The 27,016-nt window shown below is 41.0% G+C and overlaps 1 protein-coding gene across 9 annotated transcripts in view; it reads left to right on the top strand.

Moving 5' to 3' along the window:
- FRY (FRY microtubule binding protein) overlaps positions 1-27,016 on the top strand; it is a 192,624-nt gene that overhangs the window by 84,789 nt on the left and 80,819 nt on the right. For all 9 annotated transcript variants that reach the window (XM_083498834.1, XM_083498827.1, XM_083498826.1 and 6 more), the window contains 15 exons: positions 5,455-5,508; positions 10,107-10,246; positions 11,928-12,018; positions 13,953-14,032; positions 14,772-14,852; positions 16,115-16,283; positions 16,695-16,787; positions 16,879-16,977; positions 19,014-19,115; positions 20,334-20,437; positions 22,797-22,905; positions 23,491-23,577; positions 24,972-25,143; positions 25,830-25,962; positions 26,626-26,733. In XM_083498834.1, coding sequence (XP_083354960.1) covers positions 5,455-5,508; positions 10,107-10,246; positions 11,928-12,018; positions 13,953-14,032; positions 14,772-14,852; positions 16,115-16,283; positions 16,695-16,787; positions 16,879-16,977; positions 19,014-19,115; positions 20,334-20,437; positions 22,797-22,905; positions 23,491-23,577; positions 24,972-25,143; positions 25,830-25,962; positions 26,626-26,733 — 1,622 coding nt within the window. The remainder of the gene's footprint in view (positions 1-5,454; positions 5,509-10,106; positions 10,247-11,927; positions 12,019-13,952; positions 14,033-14,771; positions 14,853-16,114; positions 16,284-16,694; positions 16,788-16,878; positions 16,978-19,013; positions 19,116-20,333; positions 20,438-22,796; positions 22,906-23,490; positions 23,578-24,971; positions 25,144-25,829; positions 25,963-26,625; positions 26,734-27,016) is intronic.

The raw sequence follows: 27,016 nt of genomic DNA, 5'->3' as shown, positions 1-27,016 counted from the left end.
TTTTGACTTGGTAGGGCTGCAGTTTTAACCTTGCTGTTTTTATCACAATGGGAAAGTGTGTCATTACACATGTGCAGAGTGCCATTGTCTCTACTTTGCTAAAAACAAATCAATCAATAATTTTCTGCACATCTGTGAACAGGGAAAGCACGTCAGTGGAAGAGGGCCCAAGTATGATTTTCAGATAAGATTGACCCTGTACTTCTTATTTATTCAGTGGGACTTAGTTCTAGGTAAGTGTTCATGGGATTGCAGCCTTAATCTCCTCTTGAATTTAGGGGGGAAATATCTAGCATGAATTATTTTTATCCTTAGTTATTTCTGATATATTTCTTTTCAGCCCTAAAACTATTGTGTTCTGATGGTACTGTTGTTGTTTTTAAACAGAAATATGCCTTGGCAAAGGAATAGATGGGTTTTAATTTCTTTTTATCATCTTTAGATATTTTGTTGGTACTGAGAGTTTCATATAGAAAATGAGTTCAGAGTATGCAAATACACTGGTAATTAAAATAGAAACATGAATATTTGATATTCTTGGGTTCTTATGTAATAGTTCCTTTGATCCAAAGGCTGATGAATTGCTTGAAATGAATAAACCCCCTCTTTATTCAGAGTTCTGCGACTGTAGCTCTTGACTCTGGATTCAGCCTGCTGTTTTGTTCAAGCTGACATTGTATAGAGTGCCGAGCTATTTTTCTAGAAAAAGATGTGTTGGAACTCAACATAAAAGCCTCCCTCGTTCTCTTAGAATGGCAATGGCCCCCACCTGAGAGGGAAAAAAAGCCCCAATAGACTGTAAGTGAGCAACAGAGAGATTCAGATGAAGTAGAACAAGGTAACTGGGGCTAGGTATCCCCCCCAAAAGAGAGCAGGTGAACCTCCCCGTACTTTGTAAAATTTCTGTTTCATTGATATGAAAGAATAGAATACAGTATCCACATTTAAATTTAGGAAGGAGAGCAAATGGAGGGGATCCAGGGAGTTGCTGGGTACTTTAAGTGCAGTTATGAATAAAATAATACTTCATCCCCGCAACAAACGAAAACATGAATAGGCAAGCAGGTAGACTGTTATCTGGCTCAGTTGTGAGCAATCACTCATTTGTTTCATCATTTCTAGAAGAATGGGAGGGGAGGAGGAATCTCATATTTCCAGGAGACCCTTTCAGTGGTGAATATTAGCTGACACCTATTAACAGATGACTGTTCCGGTAATTGATTTTAGACCACATCCATTTCTTTTTAACATTGTGAACAACCTGCCACTTGGCTAGTAAAAGTTTATTCAATGGTAATCACGAGTGACGACAATTAATTGTGGTAGACTGTGACATCTGAATACAAGCAATCCATCTGTGTGGTACAGTTATTTATATTAAAAGCAGGCAATCATCAACTTGAATGCTCACCATAATTTGTTTTTCTTTACCATTCTGTTTCTAAAATCTTCGTTCCAGCAGTGCCTACACATTTAGTCCATGGGGTCACGAAGAGTCGGACACGACTAAACAACAACAACAAAATGTTGCACAGAATTCACAAGATAGTGCTAAATAAACTTCCCCAAGCTTTGACAGTTTTGAATGTTAACATTCTTGTCGAAATAGCTGCTTTTGATTTACAGTGCTGTACTCATGCCAGTTTCCTAGACCAAACATGTGAAACTTGTGATGGAAGGAATCCTTGATCTCTGTTGTCAGGCTCATATTTGAATTCTTTCTTCTTGCTTTACATCTTATACACTTACTAGAAAGCAAAGGCGAATTGCCTACATCATAGATGACTTTATAGGATTTATTTCCTCTGTTAACGTTTATAAAATCATCACCAAGAAATGATAACAAGGGCATAGCTTTTTGCGCTGTTAAATGCTGGTAAGAATGTTGCTCTGGTGTGAATTGAATGCAGTTTTGCTTAACTCTGGAATGCAATGACTGGAGGAGAAATTAATAGAGATAATTTAGTAGGTGTTGGAAACTGAGAAACCCTACAAGGGGCAGTGGGGTATGGCAGCTGCACTGTGGTTTTCAGGTTTCTGGGATTTGCGTTCCATTCTTTTGAAACAATTTGCTTGCTGTGTTACCACTTGTTTCTCTGAAGCTGGTGCTCAGCTGGGATCATAGAGTTGGAAGGGACCCCGCGGATCATCTAGTCTAACCCCCTTCAGTGCAGGAATACGCAGGTGTCCCTTACGGGGAATCGAACCTGCAGCCTTGGTGTTATCAGCACCACGCTGTAGCAAGTCAGCAAGCACTTCAAGGCTTCACATCAGAGACCCGAAACGGCCTGAGCAGCCATAATGTCTTCCGTCGATGTCTGCATTTGTAGTCAGTCTGCATTTTCAGGTATCTTCAAAACCTGGAAGCTATCTTTAGTTCTGCCCACCTGCACCTTGGCTCTGCTTCAGTTCAGTAATTGTTCCCCGTTGTGCCCTGCTCTGATTAATTTCTGTATTCTGCAAGGCACTATTAGGAGGTGAGAGCTCATATAGTCACCTGTGCTGACATGCCTGCCTGCCTCCCTTCCCTTAGACCAGCTTTGGCTCAGTTCTGCACCTGCACGGTGACAAACCTTGTTTACCTGCATTTGTTTGTGGTCCTTTTCTCATGACTCTCCCAGCATGCGGCAGCTGTGGTTTTTCCATCAGCCGCATGCTAGGGGCAGCTTTGTGCTTGCCTAAACCATCCGTAGAAATTCAGCATTGCTTAACTTTCTGTGTGTTTCCACAAGTGCTGAAAAGGATGGTGCAGTGGTGTTCAAAAAGCTGATCCACACTGCACAGCTCAGCATGTCTCAATACGTGGCAACTGCAGTAAGGATTGATACCTAGGAAAACCATTGAAAATAAAGGCCAAGGGTGTGTTTGTCATTTTAGATCTCTCATCCTGTGTGTTTGCTTGGATGTTTATACCCTTCTAGACTTGGCTAATGGCTCTTCCCTGTTTCTCTTTTATGTAAAACTCTTAAATTTTAACATTTTATCCCGACTTCAGTGCTACTAGTTAATTCTTCCCGTGGATGAGATTCTGGTGGTCTTCGATGCAAGTACTGATTCGTTTTCTTGTCTGTTCTCAGTGGCTTGCCTGGACCCAACCCTGCAAAAGAATTCCAACAAACCTTTCTAACCTACCATTGCATGGGCCCCTTGGCCTTGCCTTTTGACGGTTGTGAGCAACGTTACATTCTCCAAAGGGCTTGCAGAAGTAAATAGATATGTAGCTTTATCGTTCGTAGCAGGCAAGCAGAGCTGAGCCAAGGAGTGATCAAAAATTAAATAATTAAAACGGTACAAGGTGAGAGGGCTGAAGCTAACGGGGAAGAAAGAACAAAGTATAATTAGAATAGGTTTGGAAAGATATAGAGTCACAGAAGCGAGCTAAAACAGGAAACCTGCCCTAGATAATAGAACCTTCAAAGGAAAAAGTTTTTTTTGTAACAGCGCTGGGAACTAAGACGTAGAGAAGGGTGGTCTGAGATGAAATCCAATAGGAAAGGGGAGGGAGGAGTTTGAGACACACCTTGGAACAATTCATAGGTTATTTCCTCTATTCTTATGTAGGATATCTTAAAATCATCATCTTCATCATTGTAAAAACACCAGTTGCTCAATGCGATTATGTTAACGAAGCAGTTGATTGTCCTTGCCAAATAGAACCCTTGTAATTTTAATGGCATTGACCAACCTGCTAGAAACTTTGAGATAAAGCTAAATCTTTGCTTGTGTGACATATAGACTGAAATGACAATCATGCGTTGACACGGAAGAGACAGGGTTCCAGCAAATAAAGAGAGGAGAGTCCAGACAAGAAGTAGATTCTTCCACATGAGTTCTCACCTGGGGATTAGTCAGAGGAACATACACCTCAGTAATCCCACCCACAACCTTGCATCCCGCGGTGGACCTTTCAAGATGAGATAGGACCCACTTACCTGGTTCACATGTAACAGTGAACGATAGTTTAGCGTCATGTGCATGAGTATTGGGTCTAGAGATGGGAAGGCCTGGAAAAAAACGGGTAAAAAAACTGTTCCCCCCCCCCCAGTTTTTCCGGGGTTCTTTTCCAAGCCTTCCCATCTCTAACTGGGTACCATGTTTTCTCCCTTTTCCTCCTCTGTCCTGACCATGACAAAGAGGTCAGAAGTGTTTGCTTCTGTTTTCAGCTTACCACTGTTTCCTGTTATACACAGAATACTCAAGTTTTGTATGGACATAATACCAAACTGTGATTAGAGTTCCGTGTGCACACAGATCTGGTTGGCACTTGAGAACCGTCATGCTCAAAGCGATATTTAAAAGGAGCGGCACTGATGATTTCTTTTATGAAACCAGGTTGTTTTTATTTTGTACATTCATAAAAAAAACACCAGTGCAATCATCATTGCACCTCCACATTAGAATAATGCCAGAATGAATCTAAGGAGAAATATTTCGCTTCTTACAGGTGAAATAGCATCTAATAGACAAAGGAAGACAAATCAGTAGGGGGATGTTTCCTGTGCTAGCTCCTTTGAAATATATCAGAAGAAAAACTGCTTTGGTTGAACTCTCATTTATTGCAATAGGGGTAAAGCAAGGATATGTTTCTGTGGATATTTCTCAGTAAATATTGGTTTCCGTCTATTCTAATCTTTCAGGAGATCCTATCCTTCCTTTCCAGATCATATTTCTGTGCAACTATATTCTCACTTTGATAGAATTGAACACACCTTTTTGGCCTTGGAGATACACTGAAAAGCTGAAAACTTCTGCTTTCGTTTTCTAATATTATGGGGCATATATTTTAGTTTTTATGATGAACTTATACAGTGGTACCTTGGGTTATATACGCTTCAGGTTACATACACTTCAGGTTACATACGCTTCAGGTTACAGACTCCGCTAACCCAGAAATAGTGCTTCAGGTTAAGAACTTTGCTTCAGGATGAGAACAGAAATTGTGCTCCGGCGGCGCAGCAGCAGCAGGAGGCCTCCATTAGCTAAAGTGGTGCTTCAGGTTAAGAACAGTTTCAGGTTAAGTACAGACCTCCGGAACGAATTAAGCACTTAACCTGAGGTACCACTGTAAATGCTTACCTATGAACAACATGGCTTCTTTTGATGGTATTTTCCCTTAATGAGGAAAAATATAATCTAAATGATACACTCCACATTTTCTCTTGTGAAAATAAAGGAAATGTTTTTTGTCAAAAAAGAAGAAACCAATTCTGTTGAGCTTTCCTCACCGCAAATCTTTTTTTTTCCTGCCAAAATATTGCCGTACCTAAAATACTTGTGCTGTAAATAAATTAAAACTGTAATAATTGTTTAAAATTGCCTCTCACACTACTGTACAAGCATAGTAAGTATGGGCTTTTCAATTGCCTGAATTTAAAATGTGATCAAATTACTAAAGCGTAAGAAAATGTCATAATGCTGCTCCTAAAATGATAGATGCATTTTGCTTTATTGTAGGAAAAGCCACTGAGCAAATCTCTGCAGCGTGGAGAAGACCCCCAGTTTGATCAAGTAAGTTATTTCCAGACAGCACTTTGTAGCCCCGCAATTCGTATCCTAGCAGTTGCAGTCCACCAGCATCTGGAAGGCTGCATCCTTCCACACCCTTGTTCTAGATCTCTTCTCAATGAGTTGGTGCTCCTGTCCTTCCCTTCAAGTAGATAGATGTGTCTTGAGTCTCACCGTTTTTCCATAGTCAAAATAAAAAAATTCCTTCCAGTAGCACCTTAAAGACCAACTAAGTTAGTTCTTGGTATGAGCTTTCGTGTGCATGCACACTTCTTCAGATACCTAGTTAAGCCATGCTCAGGGTCGCTTACAACGTCAGTAGTTTTAATAATTACAAAAATATAACGAAATGTAAGTAGTCATAAGGTATAAATGATAACATCTCAATATGCACAATAAAGTTAAACAATCCCTGCACAATCCATAGTGAGGTATAGCAATGAAGATACAGAAATTAAGCATCTCCAAGATCCAATTGAAACTCCTAAACAGTAGCCCAACCCAGTAGTCTCTAGATATCCTGAGCCTCAGGTCCTGTGGAACTCACAGCTAAGGTGATCTGTGGCCCCTTCGTGAGTTTTTCTTCCCATCTTCACATACTTGTGTTGCAGGAATTACGATGGTGGTGATGATAGAGGGTTGCTGCATTTAAAGGCAAACCTACCTAACTCAACGCTTTCAAAAAGCGATACGTTAACTGAAATATACCTGTCCTGCAAAATGCAAACTTCTCAGAATTGTGCAATGAAGTCCTCCAGCCGAGTCATGAATATAAAGATGTTTGCATACTGGCTAAAGGGTGCATCAAAACATAAAAACAGCATACAAAAGCATTATGTTCGGGGGGGGGATCGCTCTGTGAAAATGTGTATATCGAGATGTTTATATTAAGAGAAATTGACACTGAAATGCTGGTACATTTTCATTAGGACTGTTAAGAAAATGGATATGGAGACTACAACTTAATGTTGGCAAAATGAGAAGCGGAGAAGCTGGACTTGACAGATTAGCCTATCCTTCTGCAGGGTTCTTTCAGAGAGAGTGCACTTTTGGCAAAGCCTCTCCCTGTTATTCTGGAACTCCACCCTCATGGAATCTGGTCCCTGCTGTGACCTTGCAAAACGTGTAGTAGCCCTGTGCTAAGAATTTGATTGAGCTTAGCAGGACATTAAAACGCGAGCTCTGCAAACAGGCATCGTTAGGTTTAAATGTGTAGATTTAATTTTCTCTCTGAAGCCTATTCCTGAGCTGAATAAAATTCAACTTTCATGTCAGCAGCCTTTATAATCTTCACAACAGAAATGTCATTCCAGTATAACAGGATGGCAGCAGTGACAATGGCTGTGTATCTCCCTTAAAAAAGAAAATCGCAAAACCGCTTTACATTTTCGGGGGGATTTTTTCAGGTGCACAGATAGCAGTTTAGTGCCTGAGTCGAACTGACATTTATTAAATTCCCTTGACTCCCCTCCTTCTATTTCCTATCTTATGGGGTGGTTTATATTTAGTTCGCTTCCATTCACCTCAAAGGCACAATGGCATTTAGACAGCTAGCTATCATTAAAGCAATGTATGGATGCAGGTTTCAGTGTAAAATAGTGTCAAGCCAGAAAGGAAAGCAGATCCAGAACTGAACCTAAAATGTATTTGACAGTCTAGAAAACCATAGTTTTTTTATTTAAAAAGTGTGCTGTACGGAGTTCAAGTTTTCTAGGCAAGGCAAGAACTTTTGAAGTAACAAAAGTCTAATTTCACATTGAATGTTGTTGTTAATGTTGTCATGTCTAATTTTTGCTCTTTAGGCATATGAAGAAGGATTTATTGATTATATTGCCATGTAACTTAATTTGTACTTTGACTATTTAATTACTCAGTTTTTAATATTGGAGGGAGGCTACCGGCATGCTGTCATTGATTTATTTTTTTTGCATATTCTGCCAAAATTCATATAAAGAATGCATTTATATAGACTACTTTTAATGCCCTATGAACAGAGTGTTTAAACAGCTCAGTGTTTGTGTAGACCTGGTATCTTCAGGCTGTACACTATGCAGTTCACTTAGGATGGAAGAACATGATCATTTTTGTCCAACAAGGACACATTTGTACATCTGCACACTCCCCTTCAACAGCAGCACAGAGCTAGAATTCATCTCACCACTGGCTTTGATTCCAATAAATGGAGGAGTTGAGTAACCAGCTTGCTGACTAGACTTTCCTCCCTTCCTGTATTCCGAGAGCCAGTCTCTGCAAATTCCACCCTTCCTTCCTGCCTTATAAGACCAACGAGCGACAGAAGGATTAAAAAAAGCTAAAGACACCCTGTGCAAATACTGTATAGCAGAGGACATACAGCATCTGTGTGTTTAGTTTGCATTACTTTTGGCACACTGTTCAGACATTTTGGATTCAGTAGGTTGGAGCCGCATGTGCTGGGCTCTTACTAGTCAGCTATACATATGGAAAGGTATGTAGCTGCCTGGATGAAGGGCACTGCACAAAGTCAAGAACTGGAGAACCCATTGCAGCATATTACAGGTAGAATACCTTCCGGTGCCTCATCATTAGTTGGCAAGGTTAGGAACACACTTCCCAGTTACATTGTCGCCATGACTTCAGAACAAACATGCACCTAGCATCCCACATCACACTCAGGTAGCAAATAACTGTGGAAGAAGATATATACATGAAATGACCACCAACCCATTTGCATAGTGGTATCTGGAAGCTGGCAAAACCAGATGAGGTATTTGGGGTCACAGTGCCATTGATCCAGTGCAAAATTAATTCCAAATGCCTCTTTGGAATTATTTACTGAGATGATGAAATTAGAATAAGATAGTCTGCTTGATAAAATCTGGTTTCCAAAGATGTTTTTTTCTAGCCTTTGATGTATACATAAGAAAGCCTGTTTTGTGTTTTATTTTTAGATGTTTGGTTGTTTTTGTATTCACTCTATGCATTTGTGTTTTTTTAATAAAATAAAATAAAAACATAAAATCTATGTGTCTAGGGACAACTTCTAGACTTGCCTGTCTCTAAGACCCCCACCACATTACTTAGCAAACTGTTTTTGAAAGTGTGAGAAGATTTTGAAAGGCAATTTGTGCTGTGGCATCACAGTCTGCTTTTGAAAGAACAACAAGGAATTTTGCAGCAACTTAAATATGAATAACTATTATTATTACTATGCTTTCATGGACCGCAGTCTACTTCATCTGGTGCATGATGTGTAATTCTAAATTGGTGATTGCATAAATTGGTGATTGCATACACATGACAGGAGAGGGGAATGTAAAAGATAGGAGTTGAGGAAATGAACAGAGAATAACAATTGCTTAAAAACATGATAGTCACAGTGACCAATGAACAAAGCAGCGTTGGTGATAACATACATCTTAACACTGGTAAACTAATGAACCATAATCTTGATTTAAGCCATAGGTGACAGAACTTAATTGCAACTTTAAAAACGAGAGAGACCGAGAACACCAAACCTAGTTCTAGCCACAGAAATACCAAAAGCCCAATCCTCATGAATCCTTATGATATTTACAACAGTATGACCACAATACTGCCGCAGTTCTGTGGAGACACAGGTGACCTATGATCTGATACTGGTTTTGATATATGCACATATATACATACTTGGATCCATGACTTGGTTCCATGTTTTTGTGCTATGGCAGCCCTGGAAAGCACCTGATCCACTATTTTCATGGTTCAGTCAATAGAGACAAATGTGATCTGTGATTTGATCATGACTGGGTGAAAACCCATGGGAAATTTATGCATGCACTTGCATATGTGGCCCATCTTTCTCTGGCAATCCATTTCTCTTCCTTCCCTGACTTTCCCACTTTCTCCTCCTGGCTGCTCAGTTTTTCTCCTCCCTTTTCCCCCTTCCACAATCTGTCACTTTGCTTTCAGTTCAGCTGCTGGTTGGAATCTTTAGAACAGGCATAGGCAAACTCCGGCCCTCCAGATGCTTGGGGCCACAATTCCCATCATCCCTAGCTAACAGCACCAGTGGTCAGGGATGATGGGAATTGTAGTCCCAAACATCTGGAGGGCCAGAGTTTGCTTATGCCTGCTTTAGAAGCAGATAGATCTGAAAGAGGAAGTGGGAGAGAGCATCACTTCTTCAGCCCTGTGGGCTTTTCAGAGGGGGAACCAAGGTAACCATCCTTGCCACATCCTCATGATGTGGGCAGTGGGGGGCTCAGAGCCGTCACAGGAACCAGGTGAAGCCCTCAAGATCTCCATTGTATCTGCTGACTTAAGGAAGCTGCAAGCTTTAATTGAGCTCAGTTAAACCTGGTGGAGCCTGAGATTAAAGGAACAGCAAACAAGTTCACTCAGACCCCACCAGTTTTAATCACTGATGATGGCAATGACGATGGTAGTTATAATAATAGGTGTGTGCTGTTGCTAGAAGACATCACGGTAGCCCTTTCTCCCAGCCCTTTGCCACTTTCATGGAAAGCAGCAGAGAAGAACGCCTGTGTGCCTGAATTAAAAACAAATTGAACTACTGACTAAAGGTTTTAGGAGGCAGTACTAAACACATTTTGCTTTTTTTTTGTCCCTGTGCCGTACAGGTAATAAGCTCAATGAGCTCGCTTTCAGAGTATTGTCTACCTTCCATTCTACGCACTTTGTTTGACTGGTATAAAAGACAAAATGGCATAGAAGATGAATCTCATGAATACAGACCAAGAACAAGCACTAAATCAAAAAGGTACACTCCTGAGCACTTTCTCACACTGGCAGCCAAGTCTTCTTGGTGCCTGTTTGTTTGTTTGTTTGCTTGCTTGCTTGCTTATAAAATTAATTTTATACTGCCGTGTCATAAAATATATCAAGGTGGTGTGTACTATAAGAGATAAAACATCATAAATACATAAAAAAGACAGATAATTATTCAGATGACTCACGGATTGAAAACTAAATGGCTGCAAAGGCACAAAAATGTGTTGAAGAGATGCCTGGAAGTCAAAGGTGACTTTCAGTTTTGCGCAGCATGGGGCCAGTAGCACTAAATGCCTGGCTTCTAGTTAGGCCAGGCCAGTCAGTCCTCTGTAAAACAGGGAACAACTAACAGTTCTCTTCCGGATGATTTCAGCGACTGAGCTGAGATGTAAGAGCTCAGATGGTCCTTAAAGTATCCTGGGACCAAAGCTCAACACGTGAGTTTTGCACTTGGCCCAGTAGCATGTGGGCAGCCAGTGCAGATGTTTAACAGAGAGGTATCACATGCCGGTGACCATCTTCCTTCATCAACAGTCTAGCCACTGTTTCCAGACCAGTTTCATGGGCAGCCCCACGTGGAGCGCATTGCAGTAATCCAGTTTGAGGTCACAATGCGTGGACTGCGGTGACCAAGTAAAGCTGATCCAGATATGGCTGTAGCTGGCATACCAGACAGAGATAGTAAAAGGCACTCCTAGCCATAGAGGACACTTGGACCTCTAATGACAAAGATGTATTCAGGAGCTACGTACCAGCGTCTTTAGAGGGAGTGTTCACAACAGGCAGCTGGCCAAAATCTAGACATGGGAACCACCCACCCACCCACCAACGAAGCCTCCATTTCCCCAAATTCAGTTTATTGGCCATTACCCAGTCCATTAAGGCACCAGCCCAAAAAACAGCTTTTGCTTTTGCTACGGAAGTAAGAGAGGTCCACACTTTACATGTCAGCGGGGCCCTGCATGAAGTTTGGTAAAGTCACTATTGCAGCGGAGATAGATGATGGCAAGAACCTAGTGTCTGAATAAGTGCAGCAAGGCTTTTAGAACCGTTGTCCCTACTGGGAGCAAGGACCCTTTGGGCTCTGCCTCAGGCGGCAAAATGTCTTGGGCTGGTACCTTGTATGTCAAAGGTGTTTGCTTTTCTGATTTGTTTTGTTTTGTTTTTAAATCTGACGTGTTAAAAAAAAGCTATGCATTCAGCGTAGAGTAGAGGTGGACATTCTGTCAGTGCAATTGTGTTTTCTTTCTTGTGCAATGGAATGTCTCATCCCCTGTCCCAACATCTCCTTAAATCTCTTCTGGTGGTTCCTCCAACACTTTGGAAAAGATTTGAGCATGGTGTAGGGGGTGTAGGGGGAGAGGAGAGGAGGGAATCTCCTTATGCTAGCACAAAAAGTTATTTGAATACCACCCAATTTTGAGGGAGTTTTTAGAAAGAAATAGAAAATGAGAGACAGAGGGGGGTGTTTAACATTCGAACTAGATTGTTACATCAGACATGTTATTGATCTTGTTACCCCACGCTTACAACATGCTGCGGCCTCTCCCCCCCCCCCCCTTTCCTTATTTTATGCTTTGTTTTTCCAAAGTCTGAGGTGAAAAGTGTTTGCTTAATTTTAGCTAGCTGACTATATAATGCTTTTAATCATTTTTGTCTGGTTCTTATAGTGATGAACAGCAACGAGACTATTTAATGGAAAGAAGAGATCTTGCTATTGATTTTATTTTTTCTTTAGTATTAATAGAGGTTTTGAAACAGGTAAGTCATTTATAAATATTTAATGAAATGTTGCACCCAGTTTAAGCCTGGCTTGGGAAACAAAAGGATTTACTTCTACAAGGATTGACTTTGAGCAAGCAGAACTAACTGGTGGTTAAATAGTAAAAGGTCCTGTTTACCAAGACATTTGGTGGCTGCAAAATGTTGTTCCTGGCAACCCCGAGACTGCGGGATGAAATGATGTTTTGAATTGACGCTGCTTTTAGACTTTTTTAAATTTAAATTGTTTTTAGAATGTTTTAACTGCTTTTTGTTTTTAAATTGTATGGGAGTTTGTCACCCTGGGCCCTTTCAGGAGGAAGGGCAGGATATAAATTCAAAATATAATAAAATACAATGTAATGTAATAAATAGTACAGTACAAAAGGAGCCTTGGGCTATAGGGAGAAGGGAATCACACTTTTATAACATGTTTGTGGGTGGGTGGGTGGGTGGGTGGGTGGGTGGATGGATGGATGGATGGATCTATCAGCAAGTAGATAGCTTTTATTATTATTTTTATTAATTTTATATCCCATCCTCTCTCAAAAGGAGCCCAGGGTGGTAAACAGGGCAATACTGAAACAATAGCTGGATAGCTAAGTTGGTAGAACATGATACACTTAATCTCATGGCCATGGGTTCAAGCTCCATGTTCAGCAAAAGATTCCTGCATTGCAGTGGGTTAGACTAGATGACCCTTAGGGTCCTTTCCAACTCTACAATTCTGTGATTCTATGACTACAGTTAAAAGTTTTATATGATGTAAAGACCTGTCATGTGTGCACCAAGGAGTGAACTAGGTGTCCAGGGTGTGCTTTGGCCCCATATTCCTGATTGTTTGTTTGTTTGCTTGTTTACTTATTTATGTGAACAATTTATATACTGCTTAATTGGAACAGTCTCTTAAGTAGTTTACAAAGGCACAGCACAAAAAATTAAGATCTGTTAGAACCATAAGCTCAAACATCAATTAAAATACCTGCTGTGGAATGAAAAAGGTCTTCAGTAGGTACTGGAAGTTTAATAAGGAAGGGGGCTTGTCAGACCTCAACTAAGGGGAAGGGCATTAGCTCAGTGGGTCCCAGAAGGTCCCAGTTTCAGTGTCTGGCATCTGCAAATGGAGGGCTGCTGCCAGTCAGTGCAGACAGTATTGAGCTATCATTGGACCAGTGGTCTGGCTCTGTGTAAGGCAGCTTCCTATGTTCCACCTTAACTACTGGTACTTTCCTTCTCAAGCGGAAGGTAGCTTTTTGTGGTGCAACGCCAACTTCCCCATCTCTTCCCCACCAGCTCAGTAACAGTTTCCGCTCCACACTTTCTAAATAAAAATGTCTAATCATTTGAAGAAACATCTTTCTATAATTGCTTGAAAATGGAACAGACAGCTCAGTTTGAAATGCATTGTCCAGGACTTAAGCATCGGTAGTTTCAGAAAAACAGTTTAAGATTGCAGACTTAAGCAAAAGCGAGAATCTTGCTGTCATACATTGGATAGGGATTGTGTTTAGTTTCCAGTAGTGCAAACCACACATGAGGCAGAATGGAGAAGCGAGGGAGTGATCTCCTTAGCACCTGTGGTTCCTAAATGCAATCTGCAATGAATAGTAATGATATAGTGAAAAGGATTGTGCTGTCTTGTCTGTGGCACACTCTTCCATTGTCTCCTGAGACAGATGCCAGCAACAACAACATCTCACCTTGCAGATTATATTACACCAGTAAATATTAATAATTCTTATATATAGTTTTATCTGGTTTTATGTTGTTACCCACACCTAGGGACCTTTCATGGAGGAAGGGCATTATACAAATTCAAAAGACAGGGGCTTTTGTTTACGTTTTGTTTTGTGTTTTCTTGTTAATAGTGGATACCATTGGCTTTGTCATCTCTCCTGCTGAGTCTTTTGACAAGTCAGTTGTTTCTTTTTCAGATTCAGCTTCATCCGGTAATAGATGGTTTAGTACACGATGTTATCAATTTGGCTTTCAAGCACTTTAAATACAAAGAAGGGTAAGGTTCATTCAAATATTTGGCCACATTTGCATGAATAGTTCTGTCAGTTTAACACTTAACACACTGTAGTATCGCTTGCTTACTGTGAAAGAAGCCAAAGCTAGGATCAGATAGAAGCATGAGATAAGGACGCATAGCAGTGCTTCTGAAATGTGAGTGCCAGTAAATTAGTGGAGCAAAAACCTCTTTTCAGAACAATCTACTCAGCAAACTTAAACGTGTTTTGTGCCAGGTTAACTGTTGGTGGTTTCTCCCAGATAATCTTGGGAGTCATACTTAGATGAGAATATTGAATATTAGTTGCAGAATTACTACTCCTAGAGGTCTCGTGCAGTTAAAGAATTAATGTTAAAATCTATTTAAGTCTTTATTGTAGACATGCCACCCTGTCCCCCTTTTCCAGTCTGCCTACCTTTGCAACAAGGAAGGCTTTCTCTTGAGAAAGCACTACAGAGGAGAATTGTAGGATAACTTCACAAGATTTGTGAAATCTTAGCAGAATTAGATGTTCTTTGTGGGAATATGGTGAAGAATGTACCCTGTACATAAAAATTTGCAAGCATCATTTTGTGATAAGAGTACCTTGTGATCTTTGATCAGTCAAACCTTAGCTTTACTGTACTATATTATATATATCTATATCTATATCTTTATCTATATCTATCTATATCATTATCGATCTAGTTATATAAAAATAAAATGCATATTCTTAAACTTCTGACTTGTTCTTTGGTAGGTACCTTGGTCCTAACACTGGAAATATGCACATTGTTGCAGATCTGTATGCTGAAGTAATAGGGGTGCTAGCACAAGCAAAGTAAGTGCCTTTAATAAGAGATCTAGTCAAAGCCTGAAATATTTTGCAGGTTTTTCTTTTTTAAAGAAAAAACACCATGAGGGTATTCGGTTAGAGGTGTATTTGTTTCCCCCTGGTAGAGAAATTAAAGGAATAAATCATTCTACTCATGAACACTTTGTTTATCAAGTTGTGGCTTGGCATGGAGACCTGTAGAATCACAGAAGGTGGCTTCAACATCTAGTCAAGCAGTCCTAAGCCAATTTGGCACAGGCTTGCAGAAACCTCATTTTCTTCAGCCCATTAATGCCAAACATGGAACGCCTATAGGAATGGAAAGACTTTTTGTAATCAGGGTAATTCGCAGAGGTGAAGATCCGCCTGCCAAAAATAAAATAAAAATGTGATTATTTCATTTAGCTCGGTGTATTATATACAGTGTTGTTTTTCTTTCCCCCTGCAAACAACCTTATTCATATTTACGGGAGGGAATTTGAAGGCACATTTTTTTGTGTGACAGCATTTTCTTTCCATCTGATTATCTTTGATTGGATAAGTCCATGTTATCTTTTGAGATAACACTGATCTTTCACGGATAATTTGAGATCCTGAAGCGCATTGCCCTTCATTCTTACTGTTGCTTTCTGCCACTCTCCTGTTTTTGTTTTGCTTTTTTCACTTAATAATATTTATGTGCGAGTGGAGGAGTTGGGAATTTTTTCAGCCCAAGGGCCACACACTCCCTTCTGGGTAACCCTTCTGAGGATTTTCTGATAGTGGTAGGCAAGCCCTGAGGTGAATGGATGCAGCAATGAATACAGATTCTGTCTATGTACAATAGGCTAGTTGCTACACCCCCCCCCTTTCTATCCTCCATCTCTATTATCAGAGTTCAAGGACACATTACCACCAGGAAAAAAACATTTGGGGTTCAAAACAGAGAAAATGAGGGATATGGCCTGTGGAGAATTTTGAGGGACAATAAGGGAGGCCTAGTAAGCCACATTTGGCCCCTGGTCCTGAGATTTCCTGCTATTGTAGGTCGTCTCTCAAAAGTCTGGCATCCCTTTGTTCAGGTTGTCTCCTATTTGATGGGGGTGGGGGTTTCATCTCTTACTAGACCCTTTCAGTCCTATCACTCACAAATATCAATAGTATTTCTAGGAGAAAAATGTTCTGTAATGGCAAGTTTCCATTTTCCATTGGAACTTCATTTTGCTCTCAAACTTCTGCTTTGAAAGAAGCGTCATTGTAGCTTTTGTTGTTGTTGTTGTTGCCTAAAGATTTCCAGCTGTGAAGAAGAAATTCATGGCAGAATTAAAAGAGCTGCGGCATAAAGAGCAGAGCCCTTATATTGTACAAAGCATTATCAGTCTGATAATGGGAATGAAATTTTTTCGCATCAAGATGTATCCAGTAGAGGATTTTGAAGCCTCTCTTCAGTTTATGCAGGTAATGTGGCTCCTTATCACTGTACATTTTTAGATGAGGCAATCAGGATACTTTACAGTCAATGGGATTCTAGTAACTGATTTCATTGGAATGTGGCTTTTACTCTCAAATGGATTCCATTGTAAAGAAAGGTAGAATACAGGAAATTTTTGCCGCATCAAGATGACTGGGGAAATTTCCGTTGTATAATTGTTGCTAACACAGACAGGTTTGCTCATCAGTCTTTCATATTTGTGTATTTGACAGATAATTCTTATTAACAGGCTGAAATTAGGCATTTTTACCTTGGTGCATGCCGCATTGAATAGTGGGGACTATTTCGTTTATTAATATTGTTCAGTAAAACAAAGACAAATATTTTGTCAAGTATAATGTAAGTACCCTGTGCAACTTTTCCCTCTTCTGTTCCAGGAATGTGCACGTTATTTCCTTGAAGTTAAAGACAAAGATATCAAACACGCATTAGCGGGGCTGTTTGTTGAAATTCTCGTCCCAGTAGCTGCTGTAAGTTACTCTTGTTTACATGACTTTTCAAGATGGATTAGAAAAAGCTATCTTGAGATAGAACTTTATGCTGACTCTGGTCTCTTTCCAGGCTGTTAAAAATGAAGTCAATGTCCCCTGTCTGAGGAACTTCGTTGAAAGTCTGTATGACACAACGCTTGAACTCTCTTCGCGAAAGAAGCACTCGCTGGTTAGTAATGCTGAAGCTAAAACCCTTTGTCAGAAATCTCTTTAGGCAAGTTTCTCTCACAAGACTCTCGGAAATGATTCCAAAATTATCTCCCTGTGTCTGACTCTGTACACAACAATTTACTGCTTTACTGTGAGACTTTATATATTTAAACAAGAAACCCTACATCTGTTTTAGCCTCTGCGTGATCTGGCTGTGCATGTCTCTGTCAGATCTAGTCATATCGCTGCTTTGTAGCTTTTAAACATTTTCATAATTTCACTTCCATCATCTGCTACTCTCTGTTCTAAAGATTATCATGAGGAATGGGAAAATGAAAGGAATGTGTGTTACTTGTCAATACACATTAATAAGGCGTTTCTCAGGCGGTTTCCTCCCCACCCCGCAATCGGACCAATTTATGGCAAGCAGCAGTGCCCTTTCCCCTCTGTGTTCTGCTAAGTAGAATTCTACTTCTTCTTTTGAGATGAACAGTGGCACAGGCATTTATTTTTGGGAAGCTGTAGTAGGGATGAATTAAATGAAGATGTGAATCACTTTGACACAGGGTGCCTTAAGCATTTCGCCTCTCCAAGTGGATCAGAGTAATTCGGACTCTGCTAAAACATTCTGAAGCCTTGGACCTTTAAAAAACATTACCTATCGTAAGTAAAAGAGGAGTAGGAGAGAGTTGGGCAGTAGTTCTTACACATATCTCCATGACAGCTTTGCTTTAGTTAATGTGATCATTATCTCTTCATTTAGCCAAGTAGTGGCTAACATAATGCAATGAAGCTTTTAACTGTGAGAAAGTTAAAGGTCTAGTTTTGTAACACAATGCATAATCCTTCCAGAAACAATTAATAATATTGGGTTTGATCCAACAAGAAGTAATTAATTTTTAGTCCCATTGATTTCAGGGACAGAAGTGTAATCACCTCTCTAAAAAGTGGGTATCTTGGCCTAGTTCACCTCTGTTGATTGCAAGGTCAGCCAAAGATAATGAATTTGAATAAGAAAAATACAGCATAACTTTTCCCAGATTGCAACTCTGATTAGTAAAATTTCAGGTTGAAGGAAGTAGAATGGGCATAGAAACATAAATAAAATGCAAAATGTTTTGAAAACATTTGGAGGCTTCAATCTTTTTTTTGGGATTTTTGTGAGGACTGAAGTAAAAGATGCAAGCAAAGTAGGAATATTCACAATAGGTGTTCAGAATAACATAAAATAGTAGCCATGAGGATTTAGGTACATTTTTATACATTGAAGTTGCATTTACCTGGGAGTAAGACCTACAGAACTGAACAGAACTTATTTTTGCATAGGATTGTACTTCTAGCAGACACTTGATTCCTCCTGAGCAATTGACAAATCACTTTTACAGCTTTGGTGATCTTATTCTGAGTACTTGAGAGACAACCGAGCAGCACTAAAATGCTTCATGCCATTTCTTCCACTGCAAGCCTAACTAAAAGACTAATCTGGTTAACAGAGCGTGGGCAGGAACTTCTGAATTAGCACAAAATCTGGAAAAAGGAAAGCTGTCCAAATGTGCACTTTGGATAATTGAGGTGGGCCCATGGTAGCTGAATTTGTTTGTTAATTTGTCCATTAAAGCCAAGGACTGTGTTTGTCTGTACTGTTGCTCCTTTGTAGGGGAATATTGAGTCCTCCATGACAAGGTATTCTTGAACACGTCAAATATATACATTTCTTCTTCACATTATAATTTTTCACAGGAATATTACACAAACCAGTGCTATGCTGCTACATAACGTTGGCCAGCATTCTGGGTTCTCTGGGTAGTGCAAGACAGATATGTTTTATTGTTCTAATGAGAAAGTAATTCTACAGCTATACAGAGTCGTCATCAAAATTCATAACAGTGTTCTTTTTAACTATGATATTGAGCGAAGTGTTTATGTTGGCTGGCGCATCTAATGTAGCACTGAAGAGAGATTGGCCTCTGGTATTTACTGCAGATCGGGTGCTAAAGTAGTTTCCTCCTTTTTTGTCATTCAAATAATTCTGTATCCTCTTTGTCTCCTATTTAGGCTTTGTATCCTCTGGTAACCTGCCTGCTTTGTGTCAGTCAGAAGCAGTTCTTTTTAAACAGATGGCATATTTTCCTCAACAACTGCCTGTCCAATCTCAAAGTTAGTATATATATATATATCTTTCCTCTTTTGTAATTTATTAGTTCACAGTGTATAGTATAATGAATCTGCCACATACCCTTTTAACAGCTTTGGAGGGTCATATATGCCATATCTTAATCTGACCAATTTTTTCCCTGCTAGTGTTGGCTGTAAGTTAAGTATGATGGAAAGGGTAAGGATCTCTGGGAAGCAGGGCAGAGTCAGGTGGTTCTGTCCCTGTTGACTAGGATTCAATATCATCTGCAGGGGCATAAGATGCACTTGCCCCCAGGAGTGGTTCACCTGATGGGGCAGAGCCAGAACAATAGCCTCCCAGCAGTGGCGTTGCTGTCATATGGCAAGTGGGTGAGGGGGAAGAGAGGTGGCAAGGTCAGGGTTGTGTAACAGTGTTAAAATGGCTCCATCAGTGCTGGCCTGCAGGCCCAACCTTGCTGCTGCCTCACCTGTCCTCCTCCTGGTAAGCAGCAGTGACCCGGATGCCTAGAGGCTATTGCTGCAATTCTGCACACCCTCACAAACCGCTCTTCCTTGCACCACTGCAATTTATATACCTGAAGGAGCAACTCCACCCCCATTGTTCAGCCCAGACACTGAGGTCCAGCTCTGAGGGCCTTGTGGCGGTTGCCTCACTGTGAGAAGTGAGGTTACAGGGAACCAGGCAGAGGGCCTTCTTGGTGGTGGTTCCTGTTCTGTGGAATGCCCTCCCATCAGATGTCAAGGAAATAAACAACTGTCTGACTTTTAGAAGATATCTGAAGGCAACCTTGTTTAGGGAAGTTTTTAATATTTGATGTTTTATCGTGTTTTCAATATCCTGTTGGGAGCCACCCAGAGTGGCTGGGGAAACCCAGCCAGATGGGCAGGATATAAATAAATTATTATTATTAATAATAATATTATTATTGAAACTAAATCAATAGGGTTTGGGTGGCAGATGCAGTCTGTTGCGTCTATACCTACAGTTGTGTCACAGTGGAATTCATGGAAGACAAATCTATCCGTGACTTCTAGCCACAGCGTCTAATGTCTAGTAGAGAATCGCTTAAAATTCAGTTCTTCTAATCGTATTTTTAAATTCCTATAAGAATCCAGTGGTGAAATACTCTAGCCAGCTCATTTGCAATCATTCATTGTTTATTTAGTAAATAAAGTGAAGACTTGAAGAGATGGGAAATTATGTGTGTGAAAACTCCTATATGTATTTGTTGCTTTTAGAACAAAGATCCCAAAATGGCTCGTGTTGCACTGGAATCTCTCTACAGACTACTGTGGGTTTACATGATTAGAATTAAATGTGAAAGCAATACAACTACTCAAAGGTAAAAATGTGTTTCCAGGTTTTGTTACTGTTGGAATGTTTGGTTAAACAGGTTTAACCAAAAGACCTTCCTGGCCCCCTCCCTTGCATTGAAGGAGTCTTGTATTTATAATTCTCAAGCTATATCCATGTTCACATCATTTCCTGTCTGTAAACATGTATCACACCCTAGCACATAGAAAGGAAGAGGACAGCCTCATCTGAATATCTATTTTTCAGATTTCTCTCCTTTCTCAGACCTTTGTCTTTTATTTAAAGTTGAATTTGTGCTTTGTATCCACATACAAAAGGGACGCGGGTGGCGCTGTGGTCTAAACCACTGAGCCTAGGGCTTGCCAATCGGAAGGTTGGCGGTTCGAATCCCCGTGATGGGGTGAGCTCCCGTTCTTTGGGCCCTTCTCCTGCCAACCTAGCAGTTCGGAAGCACGTTAAAGTGCAAGTAGATAAATAGGCACTGCTCCTGCGGGAAGGTAAATGGCGTTTCCATGCACTGCTCTAGTTTCGCCAGAAGCGGTTTAGTCATGCTGGCCAGAAAAATTGTCTCTGGACAAACATCGGCTCCCTCAGCTAGTAAAGCAAGATGAGCACCGCAACCCCAGAGTCGTTCACGACTGGACTTAACTTCCAGGGGTCCTTTACCTTTTTCTTTATCCACATACGAAAAGGTGTCTGAGATGAATGCAAGTTCTGAAACACCAACCTGCTCCAAAATTGAGCACAATTTATTAGCAACAAAATGTGAATGGGGCGGAATTGATAAATATGAATTCCTATGTTGTATTCTGCAATCCAGGCTTGAGCACATATGTATAGAGTGATTTGATAAGTACACGATGCACTTCTGAGCCCTAAAAAAAATTGCCTTTTATGGGGGTGGAGAACCTTCTATAGCTTATATCAGGGGTCAGCAAACTTTTTCAGCAGGGGGCCGGTCCACTGTCCCTCAGACCTTGTGGGGAGGGTGAACTATTTTTTTGGGGGGGGATGAACAAATTCCTATGTCCCACACAAAAAAACCCCCAGAGATGCATTTTAAATAAAAGGGCACATTCTAACTCATGTAAAAACATGCTGATTCCCGGGTCGGATTTAGAAGGCGATGGGGCCGGATCTTTAGTTTGCCTCCCCATGGCTTATATGGAAGATAAAAGCTATCAGTGGTTAATAGCCATGATTGTAAGCAGTTAAGGTTTGTGGGTACCAGTTGTTGGAATCCATAGGAGGAGAGTGCGCTCTTGTGCTTGGGTCCAGCTTGTAGGTTTCTCACAGGCATCTGGCTGGCAGCCATGGGACTAGGATGCTGGACTAGATAGGAAGGTGGGAGAAAGGTTCTTGGACCCCCTTGGAGCATCGCAACCCCCTCCCAGGAGCCAGTGTGGTGTAGTGGTTAAGAGCGGTGGACTCGTAATCTGGTGAACCGGGTTTGCTTCCCTGCTCCTCCACATGCAGCTGCTGGGTGACCTTGGGCCAGTCACACTTCTTTGAAGTCTCTCAGCCCCACTCACCTCACAGAGTGTTTGTTGTGGGGGAGGAAGGGAAAGGAGAATGTTAGCCGCTTTGAGACTCCTTCGGGTAGTGATAAAGCGGGCTATCAAATCCAAACTCTTCTTCTCTTCTCCCTAAGCCAGGCAGAAGCGTTTTGAGAAGGAGGCGCCAGAATGTAATACTCTTAATTTACCAGGAACATTTAGGGGACTAGCCTAGTCCCCCTACTCCATTGACCGCACATCCCTGGCCAATAGTCTGCTCCAGCAAGCTCTTCTTAATTTCTTATTCTCTCATGGGGAGCCTTTCAGAGTCGCATGCCAAGGATTGGGTGTGGCCATAGGCAAAAGGGGGCAGAGCCAGCAGTAAAAGTGGGTGGAGCAATGGATGTGACACTCCTCTTTGTACACTAGTCCACATTCCAGCCACGCCCATAAACCCATCCTCCACCTATGCAAGCAAGAGGCATTATCACAGTTCAAGGAAAGCAAAATCACTTGGTGAGTATTCAGAGCAGGGCTGGTGAGTGGTGTGGACTGCAGAGAGAAGATGCAGCCTGGGGAGGCCTGGGGATGTCGAGGCCTGGAAAGCTACATTTGGCCCCCAGGTCTGAGGGTTCCCAAACCTGCCTTACATACTTACAATCCAGGAAACATCCATATTGTTTTCTTGACCTAGAGAGGGGTCATTTCTGCAACCTTTAGTATGTGCTATAGGCAGAATGCCTCTGTGGCTTTTAATCTGGAAAAAAAGGAGAAAAAGTCTCTGTGCTTCGTCAAGATTTCTTCACTCTGCTTCCAAATATTTAAACAAGATGACACAGGGATGCCTTGCTAGGAATGAACTTGTGCTAACATTCTTCTTTTGTTTTACAGCCGGCTTATAACAATCATCACAACTCTTTTCCCGAAAGGTTCCCGTGGCGTTGTACCACGAGACATGCCTCTAAATATATTTGTGAAAATTATACAGTTTATTGCACAGGTATGAAAACACTTGCAAATTTTAAGCAGTGGGTCATTTTTATCTTGACGTTTTACATTTGCATCATTCAGACGTCACACTAATCCCAAGGGCAGAGAACATGTGGCCCTCTAGAAATTGTTGGACTGCGACTTCCATTATCCGTGACCATTGGCTGGGGCTGATGGGAGTTATAGTCCAAATCTGGAGGGCCACAGGTTCCCCATTCTTGTGCTAAATTGTTTAGCAAAATGGGAATAAGCCTGGTGCAAAGCGTACGAAACCTACTCTGCTTCTACATCATAAGTTGTTAATTTCCCAGGCACTCAATAGGAGCCACTTATTTCTATGGATAAGTAAAAAGGCTTCAGTGGGAATGGAAACCACACTTGGAAGTGGGAATCACACTTCTGTGAAAGAAAACAAATGACGTCTGCAACACTGATAGGTAGTGGTTATTCAGTAAGAGAACAATCTTCTACATAGAGGAAGACTTGCGAAAATGAGCTGTGGTTGTACACGGTTGATGTTCAGTTCCTATAATTTTACCAGGCTCATGTTTGGCATGCAATAATTTTCTTTCTTTTTTCTAACTTTTCACTGTAGGAGCGTTTGGATTTTGCAATGAAAGAAATAATTTATGATTTTCTTTGTGTTGGAAAACCAGCAAAAGCATTTAGTCTCAACCCAGAGGTATGATATCATTATGCTTTTATAGTTTATAATGCAGTGTGTGTGTGTGTGTGTGTGTGTTTGTGTCAGAGAGAAAGGGAGAGAAAAAAGTGTCAGTCATCTGTTGCCTTTATATTTTACTCATTCCCAACTTGTCATTCCTCAGCTTATCTCTTCAGTTCTTGATTTCCATTTTCACAGTTTCCCTTAATACATCTGTCCTCCAGCTGTTCCACACACCGGGGGGGGGGGGATCACATACAAGATGGCAACAACACAGAATACAAAGACAAAAAGAGGGAGAGAGCAAGAACTAGACTTAATGGCTAGCTGCACCATTCTTGAAAAACTGTACGAGTGTACCCTACATTCTGTAACAGATTACTTTTGGTTTGAGTATAGTGGAAAACATAAATTTGATACGGCTACTAGGGACCCAAATGGGTTGAGTTATGACCCTTGTCATGTGAAGGAGACAGGAGAGCAAAGAACTCTGGGAGGCAGGCACAGTTCCCTGCATCCCAGAGTTCTTTGCTCTCCTAAGCTGCCTGAGTGAAGTCATGTTCTGGCTTGAAAAAGGCTGAGATACAGTCCTTCTTCACCCCACATGTTCACAGGACCGTTTTCCACATGAATGTGCTTCTGTCAGTCTTTAAATTCTTATTGGAACCCCAGTCTGCTTATGCAACATGGAACCCCATGTAAACTTCTGATCGCTCCACACTGATCTCCAGGTATTTTCAGTATAGACTCTGCAAGTCAAGTGCTAGTTAAATCAGTTCGACAGTAATCAGTGCTCCTGAAATTAAAGTCCCTCAGACAGCTCTGTCCATCTAGCACATATTGGGTCAGATTGAGAAACCCTTTCCTCACTGCAGGGCAGCTCTTAGCCTTGTGGCCCAAATTTGACACGTTGATTGGGCAGCTCACCTGTCAGTCACCCGGTGTGCAAAGAGCCATGTGCAGGGCTTTAAAATATCTGAGGCTTCAGCTTTAAAAGCCAATCAGCTGGTGTGTGGTAAAGCCCAAAGCCTGATTTCTGCCTCTGATGAACTTGCTATCTCAGCTGGTGCAACTGGCTTCATTTCTGCTGCCCATCAGCTGATGAGCAGTAGAGCTGAAGCCTGCTTTCTCTTGACAATGCACTTTAAGGCTCCCAATGGTTTGTTGACATCAGTGTCTCTTCCTACTGCGTGCTTCACATATAGGACACCAGGCATCAGACAGGCTGGGAAACAGCCCCACAAGGCAAATTTGAACCCCTTGCAGGTCAAGTCCGACCCATGGGCTGGAGGTTCTCGCTACCCCGATTTGTTGGGTGAACAAAATTATTTGTAATATTGCAGTTTGATGTTGTTGTCTTTAGAAGGTTATGTTAATACTGCTTCTTTCTTTGCTTCCTACCGAATTTGCAGAGAATGAATATTGGTCTGAGAGCCTTTTTGGTTATTGCGGATAGCTTGCAACAAAAAGATGGAGAGCCTCCGATGCCTGTTACTGGCGCTGTGCTTCCTTCTGGGAACACGTTACGAGTGAAGAAAACATACTTGAGCAAAACCCTCACAGAGGAGGAAGCAAAGATGATAGGCAAGTATCAGGCCATGTTTCTTAACAGTTTATGAGCTTGCACAGCAGTCTTGCAAAGTTCACAGAAGTTGCTAGCATAATGAGCTGAACCGGGTATGTCTGAGGCCTGGATTCATACTGGAGATTGTACTGCAAGTCAGGGAGACCTGAGTCACCATCTGGTCACCTGCAAATAATTTCTAGTTGTCAGTGGCAACCAGGAAGTGCTTTTAACTGAATTTATAATGTATTTGCTGTGGCTTTGTGCAAGGGTTGTCAGCATGATGGCCTCCCATGATGTGGACTATTTATTTATTTATTTGGTTGTTAAATTGCCCATCTTCAAAAAGAATCTTGGGTCGTTTACAGACTACAACTCTGGTCATCTATTGTGATTGGTCATGCTACCTGCTTTGTGTTATGGTTGGAAACTATGAGATACTTAAGCATTAAAATCTGAATATTTTCCTAGTAACTCTCTTCTGAACATTCCATATTATGTGAACTTGTGAGGGCTAGAGATCACTCATATTCAGGGTATCAAAGAAACACTTCGTGCTGCATATATGCCATTGAACCTTACACATGAGATGAATATTTCTACAATACTGGATTTTATGTTAATATATGTAAAAATATAAAATTCTAGATTTTATATTAAGTTTTTATTCAATGAACCAATATCAACCCACTGTATATTTTTCCAGGCATGTCAATATATTATTCTCAAGTAAGAAAAGCTGTAGACAACATACTGAGACACCTTGATAAAGAAGTTGGGCGGTGTATGATGCTCACTAACATACAGATGTTGAACAAAGAACCTGAAGATATGATCACGTGCGTGTTTGGTTATGGATTACTTTAAGTGAATTTGTACAACTTGATTAGCGCATAGCTGTTCTGTGGGTTTTTTTCCCCATCCCCCCTGAAAAAACCAGGTCTTATAAAAAGAGTTTGCTAATGAATAGAATGAATGCCTATCCCTTTCTGGGCAAGAACTAGATGATACAACACAGGGCCATGTAACAGTCTCTCAGCTGGCTGGCCGCAAGTTTTTCTGGAGGAATTGAGGGAGACATGGGCAGGGCAGGCAGGGAGTTGCTTTTCCATTTCCATGTCATGTCTTTTTTCTGCTAAACATCACCATCCACAAAAAAGGGGGGACTCAGTTATATTTCTTTTGTAGATGGAAAAGCATGGGCTTTATGGGAGGGGATTTTCAATGGGGAGACGACAAGAAGAGAAGTGTTAAGCACTCCCCACTAAAGTGAGTGTTTGGTTAGCAGACTGTTCTCCCCCTGCCCCCCCCCCCAAATCTATTCTGGGTTTTCCCACCAATCCTTCAGAGCAAATTGGGGAACAGTGTACAAGCAAGCAGCAGAAGGGGGAAATCCTGTTGCTCTAGTGCAGGTATTTAATTGAATACCACCTGTTGTTGTTGTTTTCTCCTCGTGTTTAGGCACTGACTAGTAATGCATAAATTCTTTTTCTTATATTCAGAGGTGAAAGAAAACCAAAAATCGACCTTTTCAGGACATGTGTTGCTGCTATTCCACGACTCCTTCCTGACGGAATGTCTAAACTGGAGCTGATTGATTTGCTTTCAAGGTAAATTACATGAAATGTTAAAAGACTGATAATTGGAACTAAGGTGTAAAGGCTGTTCGGTTTGTGACGGAGGTAGCTGGATGGAACTATTATAGGTGTGGTGAATTATCACCTTTCCATAATGCAACATGAATCAGTCTTTTCAGGTTATTGTTTGCGTGGAGAGAATGGAATTGATTACTGTGTTGTCCAATCAGTGTTTGTTCATCTGTGCTGATACATGCCTGCATAAAGCTACATATAGATTGCTTGTTTAGGCTGGGATTCAAAGAGCTACTTAGGC

The sequence above is a fragment of the Podarcis liolepis genome, assembly GCF_965112155.1.
Source record: "Podarcis liolepis genome assembly, chromosome: 4".
NCBI lineage: Eukaryota > Metazoa > Chordata > Lepidosauria > Squamata > Lacertidae > Podarcis > Podarcis liolepis.
The sequence above is the reverse complement of the archived record's forward strand: the minus strand, read 5'-3'. Positions and strand labels throughout refer to the sequence as shown.